The sequence below is a fragment of the Borostomias antarcticus genome (genome assembly GCF_949987555.1).
Source record: "Borostomias antarcticus genome assembly, chromosome: 5".
Taxonomy (NCBI): domain Eukaryota; kingdom Metazoa; phylum Chordata; class Actinopteri; order Stomiiformes; family Stomiidae; genus Borostomias; species Borostomias antarcticus.
Window position 1 is genome coordinate 27,064,213 of NC_140238.1, and position 13,140 is coordinate 27,077,352.

A 13,140-nucleotide genomic window follows, 5' to 3' on the forward strand; every position below is an offset into this window, starting at 1 on the left:
TGAAGATCTGGCTCACGGAGCGTCCCAGCTGGCCGCCGCCCCCTCGGCCCAGCCTGCGAAACAATAGAGGCCGCACACACGCACACACGCACGCACACACGCACACACGCACACACATACACACACACACACACACACACACACACACATCATACAATCACACTTGACACACAACAGAAACACACACACACACACAGGGTTGACACAGTCACACTCGCTTGCTCTTGACACACAAACACACGCGCGCATACACAATCCTGCTGGCTCACAGCGAACCCACGCCAGCAATCTGTGCCTGCCTCTGTCTGTCTGCCTGCCTGGCTGGGTGGGGTTGGGAGACAGATAGAGGGCTTGTGTAGAGAGAAGCGTTTGGTGTGGCTGGTCTTGGAACGCGCATGTTTGGTGTGGTTGAGATTGATACTGTGTGTGGCCATGTGTTTGGGGGTGGTTAGGTGTGTGTGTGTGTGTGTGCGTGCGTGCGTGGTCCCCCTGCTCTCCACAAATGCCCCATCAGCAGCAGAGACCCTGGCGGCCCAGATACACTGACCGTTCACTCTGCCACTGGGTCGCTGCTAGGGCCTCAGTGTGTATTTGTCCATGTCTGCATTGTGTGTGTTTGTGTGTGTGTGTGTGTGTGTGTGTGCGCGTGTGCGCGTGTGTGTGTGTGTGTGTGCGTGCGTGCGTGCGTGCGTGCGTGCGCGCAGCTCTTGCATGTCCGTGTTCCGCTGGGGAGAATCAGACGCTGGACTGGAGTGAAAGGAGTCTATGGTTACAGTGTTTGTCTTAGCAACGCTCACACGACTACAAGATCAAACTGAAATGAAACTAAAGTCTGATGCGAAAAGAACTGTTCCCCCGGTCTCCTGTTATTGTATTTTTAGATTGCTATTCTTGCACTTTGCCTTCAGCACTAGATTATGCTCTTAGTCACTTGTTTTAGAAAGGAGATGAACTTGTGAGTTACGGGAAGTAGTAGTACATTGGCTTTTCCGACGTTAAATGCAATTATTGTTGGATAAAAGCGTCTGCTAAAGGACAGTAATGTCATGTAATGCTGGATGCAAATTGTCCAGGGAATCAGCTGGCCACAGTGGCCAGGCTATTTTCATACAGTCAAATCTGGTCTCCAGAGGCCCTCTAGGTCCACAGTAACAGGTTCTCCTGGCTGCCAGCAGACTGACTGACCAGGGAGGACAGTCAGGGTTAGGTAGAAGGCCAGGCTGGTTTCAGTTAAATCACACATGAGTTATAGCATGGATCAAGACTGTAGAACAGCGCTCCGGTCAAATATCCTCATAGCTGGGGATATCACTTTTTTATCCTCTTTCTTTACTTTTCTCCCTACGGCCTCTCTGTCTTTCTCTCCTTCTCTCCCACCCTCTTTCTTCTCCCTCCTTCTCTCCTCGTCTTTCTCTCCTTCTCTCTCTCCTATTCTCCCTCTCTTTCTCACCTCTTCTCCCTTCTCTCCCACCCTCTCTTCTCCCTCCCTCTCTCCTTCTCTCTCTCTGTATTTCTCCCCCTCTTTCTCTCCCTCCCCTTCTTTCTCGCCTGTTCTACCTCTCTCTCTTTCTCTCTCTCTCTCTCCCTCCATTCATCCCCTCTGCTCCAAGCGGTCGATCGCTGCCATGTGGTTCTCATCTTGGTCAGTTATTTTTCCTGCTCAATCATCTGTGGTGTGTGTGTGTGAATATGTGTGTGTGTGAATGTGTGTGTGTGTGTGTGTGTGTGTGTGTGTGTGTGTGTGTGTGCGTGCATACTTCTGTGGAAACTCAATCTGTCCTTGAAGCCCAGGGTTGCATTCAGTAGGCACTCCACGTTCGAGGAAGGTTTTCAAACGGAAAATCCGAAGGATCATTCTTATGGGACAGGTTCGGTTTTGTCTCCTCTGTCCAAACAGTCTGAGCCTACCTCAGCCTGGCATCGGCATGGCAATATTTAGCCATGTTTTTACGGGGGTCAAAAGCTTTGGAGATACGCTCGAAAATGGAGCCCCTTAAAATGTGAGCCAGAGAAGAGGGGGCGGCCGCATCAGCCATTCTGTATGAGAGATAGAGAGAGAGAGAGAGAGAGAGAGAGAGAGAGAGAGAGAGAGAGCGAGCACCGGTCTGACTGCTCGAGAGATGCCCTCTCCCTCCATCTTCTGTCCCTCTCCTCTCTGTGGGGTCTCGGGAGCGATTCTTTAGGCCTCAGGCCTTTATCCCGTCCAGATTCCAGAGTTCACTCTGAAACCCTCTGCTTTGTTCCGTGGCACTGACGGACCACGCATGTCTGGTGCTCTTTAACACTCACTCATGGAGCTAGGCGGTCAGTCATTACATGCACTCTCAAACATCACAAACACACACACACACACACACACACACACACACACACTCACACACACACAGTAGCTGCTACTGGCTCCTGTTCTCCTAGCGATCAGAATTGTGTTTATTGGCTACCCAATAATTCTGTGGAGGATCAACCCAGTCCCTTGCTCTGAGGTTAGGGGTCTGGACGTGTGTGTGTGTGTGTGTGTGTGTGTGTGTGTGTGTGTGTGTGTTTGTGGGGGGGGTGAGTATACATGTGTGTGTTTATTTTCATTACTGATGCACTATCCCAGATCCAAGATAATAAACTTATGACTTTCCTTTTTGGCCCCACCCAGGTATGGACCTGTCAGCCAATCAGGATGAGGAGGGGGACCAGGAAGTGTTCCAGATGGAGATGTGTCGTGAAAACAGGAAGTGTGCTTTCCGTACGGCCGCTGGGAAATACTGGACCCTCACTGCTAATGGTGGACTGCAGTGTACCGCATCCACCAAGTAAGATATATATACACACACACACACACACACACACACACACACACACACACACACACACACACACACACACACACACACACACACACACACACACAGCAACCACATCCCATTGTGTTCTCTCAGTGCTTTCCTGGGCTGAGACTGTGGCCTGGACACCAGCTCGCCTCCTCCCCGGTCGTGTTGCACCTCACAGTCACACGACCACAGCGTTTGCATTGTCGTAACCCGTGAAGTTTCGAGAACGCTGTAAGGGGTGTTTTCGTACTAATTTTCATGGATTCCGCCCTGGTGTGAGCTGGCGAAGGCGATCTTGTTTTGATAGCGATGACGCAAGTTCGGCTATTGTACAGTTAAATTATGACACAACATCATTTTACCGCCCAGAATGTGCTGGGCTAGAATTGCTTTGTGGAAACACTGTCGTCCGGCCAAGATTCTATTAGTCGAGCTTTCACAAAGATTAGATTAAGCTTGGGTTGCTTAGATTACACAAAAGACAAAGATGTGGAGATTTTAGTCACAGACTATACGATTTTGCAAAGACTGAGATCATGCAGGTCATTTGCATGAAGACTAAAGACTTCAGATAATATTAAACATGTTTGATTTTACTGGAACTTCAAGAAAGAAAGAAAAAGGCAGATTGGAGACTTGGATTGCCTCTTCAAACAGGCAGAACTCTCATTATTTTATTCAGACATTGGGAAATGCATTTATTTAAATCATTTGGATGGATGGACAAAATGAGAGGTTATGGAATATGATCCAGGGTAGACCAACTTGAGGTCGAGTGGAAGTAAATTGAGTGGAAGCGCCTGGTCTAGCAGGCCTACATCAAAAGACAATTATCTTAATATAATAAGCATAATCATATATGTATTATTGTTATTATTATTGTTATAACAACATATCCTGAATAATGAATTAGGCCTACTAGTTAATTACTACCGAATAGGATCCCCCTAATTTGGAAATGTATAGGCCCGAGAACAGGCTTCGGTTGAAGTCAGCCTTAAATAAATGCATTCGACAAGTTTATTTATGAACAAATTATTTTCCTAAATAACTCCGGGTCTGTTTACAACAGGCATGTGCATGCCCAGTGTTGTGAATGGTGCTGTGATAAGCATGTGAACTCCATAACGTCTGATGAGGCACGTGTGCAGCCTGGAGGTCGTTCTCGTTTGGTTTTCACTGTGGTTCTGATCTGGGCGTCGCGTGAGCCAGGCCTGTGATTGCAGCAGGCCAGGTGTGGAACATGACACCTGCCTCCACCGCCTCAGATCCCCAGTCTTCCCCCAGTAACCTGATCCGTAGCATGACTTATGAGTGTGTGGGCAGCATGCAGAGGGCTAGAAATGGTGTGTTTGTGTGTGTGTGTGTGTGTGTGTGTCTGTGTGTGTGTGTGCGGGCGCGCGCGTGTGCGCGCGTGCGTGTCTTGTTTTCTTTGGCATCTGGCAAAACCACTTCTGTTCGTCCAGAGTTTAGGGATTAACCCATGGCCCCTGACCTGTTGACCCTGATGGTGTGTGTGGGGAGGGTTCACTGTGATGTCCAAACCACACCATGGCCTTCTCCAGAATCCAGACCCAACCAGCGCCTCAGCCATCCACACTTCCACGGGATCGATAGGAGCAAGATAACATTTCAAATGCAAAGTCTTTCAGATCTACACTCATGCCTGTGGTGATGGCGCTATGGTTGTCTCTGGACAGGACCAACCCTTTTTGTGTGGGTGTATTTGTAGATCTGTGAATCATAATTGTAACGTGTGTGTTTGTGTTTGTGTGTGTGTGTCTGTAGGTCCACTAACTGCTACTTTGACATTGAGTGGCGTGGAAAGAAACTGACTCTGCGTGCCGCCAACGGAAAGTATGTAGCCGCCAAGAAGAATGGCCAGCTAGCTGCCACCATGGACTCAGCAGGTTAGTGTATTTGTGTACCAGTGGTGTGTGTGTGTGTGTGTGTGTATATGTGTGTTTTAGTGTTTTGTGACATGTACTTGGGTATACTTACACGTGTGTGTGTGTGTGTGTTTGTGTGTGTGAATTTTTTTTCCAGGTGAGACTGAGGAGTTCCTGATGAAGTTGATCAACCGACCAATCATAGTTCTCCGCGGGGAGCATGGCTTCATCGGTTGCAGGAAGGTCACGGGAACTCTGGACTCTAACCGCTCCACCTACGACTACTTCACCCTGGAGTTCAGAGACGGAGCTTACAGCCTGCAAGGTCAGTACCATGATTAGCGCGACAGAAAGAGACCTTCAGCTGCCAGCCTTACTAACCCCTCCCCCCCTTCCTCTCAGACTCTACTGGGAAGTACTGGATGGTGGGCAACGAGTCATCGGTGGTGAGCAGCAGCGACACGCCCGTCGACTTCCTGTTCGAGTTCTGCGACTACAACAAGCTGGCGGTCCGCTCCGCCGAGGGGAAGTACCTGCGCGGCGACCACGCCGGTGTCCTGAAGGCCAACTCCGACGACCTGGACAGCGCCACGCTCTGGGAGTACTGAGCGTGCCGCCACGACGCACGCCACGCCACAGCACAGCACAACCGTCCCTTAAGACCCCCCCCCACACACACACACCCACCCAACCACCCTCATTCTCCCCCTTCCAACTTTTCCTCATGAGTTCTAGCGGTGGACGGAGGGGTGGGAGAGAGGGAGGCGGGGGGGTCTGCTACTCTTGGTTGTGATAGCCCACCCCCCACCCCCCTCATCTCTCCTCCCCCGTTTTGCGCTCTGCTCTGCAGTACAGTCCCATATGTGTGGGGCTGCGCACTTCCCCTGTTCCTGATCTGATTGCTGCTTGACATGCCAATCACCCACCTCCAGCCATATGATTAGCCGCCACCTCACTCGGCTGCCTCAAAGGCCCGCCCCTCCCAGGGTGAAGCCATGTTACACAGAGCCCCTCCCACCCCAAAATGAAACATCGCTCATGGCTCTTTCTCTGTTTGTTTGTCATTCTCTCTCTTTCTAATATCTGTTTGAGCATCACATGGTGGCAGTATTTATGGTGTGTTTCATCTGGTCTAGTAAGACTGCTTCTATCTGACCTGATCTAGTGGAATAGCTCCTACAAGATCTCATGATCTCTTTGAAGTGTTTCTCTAAACCATGGTCCAGTAGAGCTGTTTGAATCTGGTCTGGTAGGACTGTACCTAGAGGAGCAGTCTGTCTGATGTGGTCTGGTATGTGTGTGTATGTGGAGAAGACCCTCTGGCCTCTCTCTGTGTGAAAACTGGAGTGGATCTGATATAAACTGGAGTGGATCTGATATAAACTGGAGTGGATCTGATGTAATACAATGGGTGGAACCCTCTCATCTCAAGTGTTGAATAATGGGAAATGTAAAGTATTAAAATGTAAACAGTCCTGTGTCTTTCTCTAGCTGTGTTCTCATTGATGGAGAGTGTGACATACCGGCCAGACAGGAAGTCCAGCTAGATAGAAGTCTAACTCTCCTCCACTCACTAGCTGTGTTTGAAACCATTCCCTATTTGAGAAAAAAGTGGACTATATAGTGTATTCTTCTAGTGTCCGAATTCTCAACTGTTAATTTGATTCACTATACAGTCCACTAGAAAATATCCACAATTCAAAGGAATTTCTAGTGAACTGAGGAGGTACCCTGCAATTTCTCAGTCACTACACTACATCGGGAATAGTGAGTGAATGAGTGAGTGAGCGGTTTCGAACACAGCTAGTAAAAGTCCGTCAGAGCACAGTGTCATGGCATGGTCCGATATCTGATGTTGAATGCACTCTCCTGTCACTGGAAGAACCACACGCACACATATATATTGATTTTTTTTCCCCCTCTTTAAGGCACAGGCATTATCATGGGCAGGCTTCGGGAACAGCTTGCCCAGCTCATGAAGATGGCGATCAACTAGTGTGAAACTCTTGAACAGACTCTCAAAGCTGCTTTTAAACAAACCCTACCACTAAAACCAAACCAAACCTTCATCTCATACATACAGTACACTCCCTTCAGAACTGGAATCCGGTGCTCTAACCACTAGCCCGTAACACAGCGTTTGGACAGTACAGCATGATGGACACCAGGAAGTTGGAGTGATCAGATAGTGTAACAGCCGTAACAGCCATACCACCTAATGCCTGGAGAGGTCTGTCTCTGACTGTCCCTCAGGCCATAGTTGGCTACTATGTCCTAAACGTGTCTGGGTGCCAGGTGTCTGTTGTTCTGAATGGAGGCATGGCTGTTGTCTGTCTCCGTAGTGTACAGTAGACCTAGCACCAAACCAGTGGTTCTCAACCTCCACTGTGTCCCTCAGAAATCCTCTCTCCTCTTACCATCTCATGGATTCAAGGAGGAATCAAAGTAAAAAAAAAAAACACCACTCCACCAAATGCACAATTCAGGTAGTGGAGAGGAGGCCTGTACTGCAGCCAGATGTGTCCTCCCAGGAGGAGAGAGCCTAGCCTTTTGGCCCCTGGAACGACATGATGGGTTGAGAGGAATTGGCGTGGAAGGTTAGATGTGTGGTAATGACTGTGCCTTACTCTTGAGTTTCTAGGCAGTAAGAAAAGAAAAAAAACGGTCCTTATCTTTGCTTTGTATAACTGGAACTTCCTTTTGTAATATTATTTTGTATAATTAATTTTTTGATATTGTGGTTAAACCTCCTCTCGTGCCATTGGCTCACCTGAAATCCAACGACCAATAAAACTGGGATTTGGAACACTGTCTGTTTGTGTTTGCATGATTGAACCTTGTAGCACTGTTGCTTATCTGCCTGTGCCCTTGTGTGGAGTCAAATGCATTTATCTTGGGGGAACATTTCAGGGAAAAAGAGCGGTTTTCACCACACTGTGCTGATGTTGATACTACTGCAGACTCTATTTAAGTTTTAAATATTCAAAACCAAACAAATATCAAGGCGATAGATGGTGTTCATTTCCCTGTGTGCAGTAAAGGAACATTTTCCCTCTCGACCCACTAGTTCTCAACCACTGAAATTACATGTGCTGTCCCAGTTACACACACAGAAACACACACACACACACTCTTTCCTGTCTGCTGAATAGAGCCTTTGTGCTGAAACGTTTATTCTGGTGCAGAGAGAGGGCAACCCCCCTTACACACACACCGTTTAGAGAGGTAATGTAATGATTGAACTTCCAGAGGGTCTCTAATCCATTTCCCCCTGTTCGAGATGTGGATCCCAGAGGAACACCAAACATTACAACACAAACACACATTCTCTCCCTCTCCCTCTGTCTGAATGATTCTGCTGGAAAGATGAGTCACACAAATATGACCCAAATCTGTGACCCAAACAGAAGCAGTGTGTTATGGGTAAAATGTTGAGATGAAGGCAGAGAGGGAAGGCTGGTCGTCTGTTGGAGATGAGAGAGGAAGGAAGGAATACGGATCGGAGGGGGAGGGGAGAGGCTGTGTGAAATGGCTGCCGCTTCTACCCACATCTGAGAATCCTGTTACCATGGAAACAACAGCTGCTGAAAGCTGCTGGTCTGAAGAGGGGGATCAAAAGAGAGAGAGAGAGAGAGAGAGAGAGACAGGGGCGTTGTCAGGAACAGAAATGTCAAAACTCATTATGTCTACTGACACCCCACACAAGAAAGAATGGATGGCTGTGTGGTTAGGGGGAGGGGCATGTTGGAGGGGGTGTGTGGGGTTAGTAGGGTAGGGGGTGGGGTGCACGGAGAATTAGGAGAGTTAGGGGAGGGGGGGGGGGTGAATAAGGAGTGGGGCTTGGGGGAGCAATGCGGATGAGGGGGGTGTCTGAGAGAGGAGAGGTTTGGTTTTAAGCACGTTCCCATTCCCAACCACTGCAATTACATGTGCCGTAGGGCCTAACGTGAAGACAGGCCTGACTCATGTCTGCCTCTCCTCCATCCTCCCTTCCTTCATCACCGCAAAGACCTTTAATCTATCTGTTCATCAGCCCTGCAGCTTCAGACTACAAACACAAACACGTACGCACACGCACAAACACGTATGAACACACAGTTTGTGTCAGTGTTTTGTTAGTTTTGCTTGTGTGTTGTCCAGTATATTGTACTGTATTGTGCTAGTGGTTAGAGCAGCAGATTCCAGTTCTGAGGGGAGTGTGTGTACGAGATGAAGGTTTGGTTTTACATTAGTCATTTTGCTGACGCTTTTATCCAAAGCGACTTACAATAATTGCATTTCACATAGGAAAAGTCATTGTACTACTACTTGTTTTAGTGGTAGGGTTTGTTTAAAAGCAGCTTTGAGAGTCTGTTAAAAGTTTCGCACCAGTTGATCACTCATCATCCTCATGAGTTGGGCAATCTGTTACCAAAGCCTGCCCATGATAATGCCTGTGCCTTAAAGAAGGAAAAAAATCTATATATGTGTGTGTGTGGTTCTTCCAGTGACAGGAGAGTGCAATCAGCATCATATATCGGACCATGCCATGACACTGCCCTGGGAGAGTGTATGTATGTATTAGTTATCTAACTCCTATCTATCTACTATCAGATCCGTGGCAGTGTGGATGGTAGATGCGGTGGTTGGGTCTGGATGGTGTTTGCCCTGGGTTTGGGTCTCACAGTGAACCCTCCCCACACACATAATCAGGGTCAACAGGTCAGGGGCCACACACACACACACGCACACACACACCACTGAGCGCATCTCTAACCAACTGTGCGTCAGTCTGTGGGTCAGACAGTAATCTCTTTACAAGATCGGAGAAAGAAACATGGACCAATGACAGATGAGTTTGACAGATTTGTGGGAAATGACGATCAAAAATAACCGCTGGCCGGTCACAGTCAGAAGGGACACAATACATCCATGGGACACACACACACTGGCCACAAACAGCCGTCTACGGGAGGTCACAGCATTGAGCCGTACAGCTGTAAAAACACACCGACAATGATGGAGGAAGGGAACAGAGTGGCGTGCTGAGCGTGGGCTGTGTCCCTGTAGACTGGAGGTAGGCCTGCACACACTGATAGTGTGAAGGCCGTCCAGATCACTGTGAGCTCAGTTGGGAGTGAGAGGGGAAGAGATGGAGACACTAAAGGGAACGAACGAACGAACGAACGAACACACACACACACTACACACTAACAGGAAACCTAAGCAGACATGTACACATAGCTAGTAGACTTTATGGTCAAGCCTGGACCATAAATATGGTTGGATTCTCATTGTCTTTTTCCTGGGGTGATTTGATGTTCAGGCAGTGATGGAGACACTTCAGCCTCCGACAGGATGTCTAAATTGAGTGAAAATTACACATTGGAATCCGGGGGACCAAATTCAAGGTGTGCGAGTTTGGTTATGTTGCAGCTTCCCGGCACTGACGTGACTGTGTTCCAGACCGACAAGACTTCACCTTCAGCAGGCTGGTCATCAGCCCTCAGGAAATCAGGAGGCAGCAGGGTCAGGGGTCAGAGAGGAACTACAGTCAGCTGAGCAGGCATGCTGGGACCCCATGACTACAGCTATCCAGCAGACACACAATTAACCTCTAAGGTTTGGGGTCTAGATCCAAGTTACAGAATACCATTCATCCACACTGGGAATGCTATGTTTTTTGTGTTGAAAATGTAATTTGGTCTATACTAGGCTACTTGATCTGATTGTAGCTCTAACTGGCTTTGAAAACAATATTGGGTAATATCAGGTCTTATATATTATGCACACACAAACACAGTCTAAATTCTAATACATCACGCTCTCTCTCTCTCTCACACACACACAGGACGAAGTCTGACAATAACTAAAGAACCTTGGGCTCCTCAGGATAAGAGGTGTTGACTACACTGGTCTGCAATTGTGAACAACCATGTCGTGTGTGTGTGGTAAGATTGATTTGTCACACTTACAGCACACTTGGTCAAACAAAGAACCTCACACAACCCCAGTGACACCACAAGGCTTAGCTCCCTTTGTCCTGTGCTTGACGGACTAACAGCTCTATCCGTCATGTGATTGGACGAGGGGGGAAGTACTCTCATGTGATTGGTAGAAAGACAGACCGGTTCTTCTGTCATGAGTCAGCCTTTTCTCTGAGTGCGTTGTGTGAGAGAAAAGATGTGACCATGGCTTGTTCCCTTAAGATACACACACTCTCTCTCTCTCTCACAGACACACACGCACGCACGTGTACACGCACGGAGATGCACCCGCGCAGGGTGAAAGAAAACGACCATGTTTATTATTAAGCAGGAACAGTGTACTCAAGAACAGAATAGCTTTGTGCAGCTTTGTGCTTAAAAAACAAAACAAAAAAACAAAAAAATCTTTCTAACAGTTCAGAGTTCAGACCCCCAGAACGAACGAGTAGAACAGAAACTGTGGTTGGGGGGGGGGCTCTCCAGAGTACGGTCCCATTGTGAATGGGAGAAGGCAGGGTGTGTGTGTGTGTGTGTGTGTGTGTTAGCGTCTGTAGTGACGGTGCGGTGGTCCATAGTGCATTGGCAGGTTGAGCTCCACGTTGTTGATGTTGTTCACCGGCGGCACGTTGTAGTTGGGGAGCGGCGGCAGGTGGTGGAGGGGGGGAAAGTAGGGGGCGGCGAGGGGCGGGATGGCGAGGGGCGGGATCAGCAGCCTGGCCTGGGGCAGGGCCTGGGCGAGGAGGACGCGCGGGGGGACCAGCAGCGGCGCCCGGACCGCTTGGAGGTGTGGCGGCGGCGGCGCGGCAATGTTCTGTGGGGCGGGGCCGATACGCGGTTGCTTGGCAACGATGGCCTCCGGTGGCGGGCCAACTCTCTTCCCTGAATTCTCTGTGTGAGTGTGTGAGTGTGTGAGAGAGAGAGAGAGAGAGGTTTAGAGACACAGGAAGACAAAAAGAGTCAGAGGGAGAGAGAGATACATCGGTTAGTCCTAATGTACCAATAAAAACTCCTCTACAGTCCCAGAGAGACCATTCGCCTGCATTAGCAGTCAGTCAAAAGTCCATCACCCCTGCCTCCAGGGACCAGTCTATCGGCTGGTCACCAACACCATGCTCAACATTTTACAGGACGCTGAGGCACGCGATCTCAATCGCGATCTGGGTTATTATAAAACACAGTCTGGGTTGTTACAGCACACAATGTAGTATGAATGACATGGGACCCAGAGTCAGGGGCTCAGAAGAACCATGTCACTGACCTGCACTCTTTTTGTTGAGCTCCGTCTCACCCGCCTTCTGAATCTCCTGGATTATGCGCTCGTCATCTTGCTGCACGCCCGCACACACACACGCACACACACAATCAACATCATTAAATTGTTAAAACAATTCATAGTGTGTGTCGTGTGGCTGCTTCTGTACATATTGTGTATATATGCATGGCCAGGTCGTGGCTAGCAGGGATACTGCTTGGTTAAGTCTGGGCAGAGGGTCTAGGGCTGCCAGTTCTCAGCCAGATCTTGGAAAATGCCGGGTCAGCTGTTGGTGACATCTTAGCTAGTGTAGCTAGGTCTTGGCTAGTGTAGCTAAGTCTTGGCTAGTGTAGCTAGGTCTTGGCTAGCGTGGCTAGGTCTTGGCTAGCGTAACTAGGTCTTGGCTAGCGTAGCTAGGTCTTGGCTAGCGTGGCTAGGTCTTGGCTAGCGTGGCTGGGTCTAGGCTAGCGTAGCTAGGTCTTGGCTAGTGTGGCTAGGTCTTGGCTAGCGTGGCTAGGTCTTGGCTAGTGTGGCCGGGTCTATGCTGGCACAGCTCCCTCCCACAGTGCAGCGGGAGCAGGTCTAGGTGATTCACCGCTGAGGCACTAATCGGTGGCCTGGCCTGCCCGGCCTGACTCCAGCCAAGACGAGAGGACAGCTCACTACCGCGCTGCTTTGTTACCACAGCGTGGAAGGCTCAGTGTGCGCTGCTTTGGCGTCAGAGGAGAAGGTGTGTTTGTGTGTGGGTGTGTGTTGAGATGGCCGCCCTCCGTTTCATTCCTAGCTGTCGGTCTTTCCCCTGCGGGAAGGCGGGGCTGTAGGTGGAGCTGGGAGGGTTGTCGTTGCTGATGGGGCACTGACCGCGTCCTAACCTTCGTTCTGTTACTGTCCGTAGTTAAGTTCAGAAATACTTGGTTCTCTCTTATTTCTTGTATTGTGTGAGGTCGGGGTTAAGGTGTGGTTCTGTGAGGTCGGGGTTAAGGTGTGGTTCTGTGAGGTCCGGATTAAGGCGTGGTTCTGTGAGGTCGGGGTTAAGGTGTGTTTCTGTGAGGTCGGGGTTAAAGGACAATGCTCGTTTTTGACAACCTGGACCTTATTTACGACATATTATAAGACGTTTGACTCACCGAGTTTACTTTGGTGTAGTTCGGAGGCATGTAGAAGAAATTTCAAATCCAGCGCGAGCCAGTATATCCATGTAATGGCGGTGG

At 49.1% G+C, this 13,140-nt stretch overlaps 2 protein-coding genes across 3 annotated transcripts in view; one reads left to right on the forward strand and one right to left on the reverse strand.

Moving 5' to 3' along the window:
- Nucleotides 1-5,319, forward strand: part of fscn1a (fascin actin-bundling protein 1a) — a gene marked incomplete at both ends in the record, with an annotated part of 10,306 nt that extends 4,987 nt beyond the window's left edge. The window contains 4 exons of the mRNA XM_084438136.1: nt 2,648-2,804; nt 4,611-4,732; nt 4,869-5,036; nt 5,114-5,319. Coding sequence (XP_084294262.1) covers nt 2,648-2,804; nt 4,611-4,732; nt 4,869-5,036; nt 5,114-5,319 — 653 coding nt within the window. The remainder of the gene's footprint in view (nt 1-2,647; nt 2,805-4,610; nt 4,733-4,868; nt 5,037-5,113) is intronic.
- A 5,694-nt stretch (nt 5,320-11,013) lies between these two features.
- Nucleotides 11,014-13,140, reverse strand: part of rnf216 (ring finger protein 216) — a 31,104-nt gene continuing 28,977 nt past the window's right edge. For both annotated transcript variants that reach the window (XM_084438131.1, XM_084438130.1), the window contains exons 16-17: nt 11,936-12,005; nt 11,014-11,565 (exon numbers count right to left, since the gene is read on the reverse strand). In XM_084438131.1, the coding sequence (XP_084294257.1) occupies nt 11,219-11,565; nt 11,936-12,005 (417 nt within the window). In that variant the 3' untranslated portion in view covers nt 11,014-11,218. The remainder of the gene's footprint in view (nt 11,566-11,935; nt 12,006-13,140) is intronic.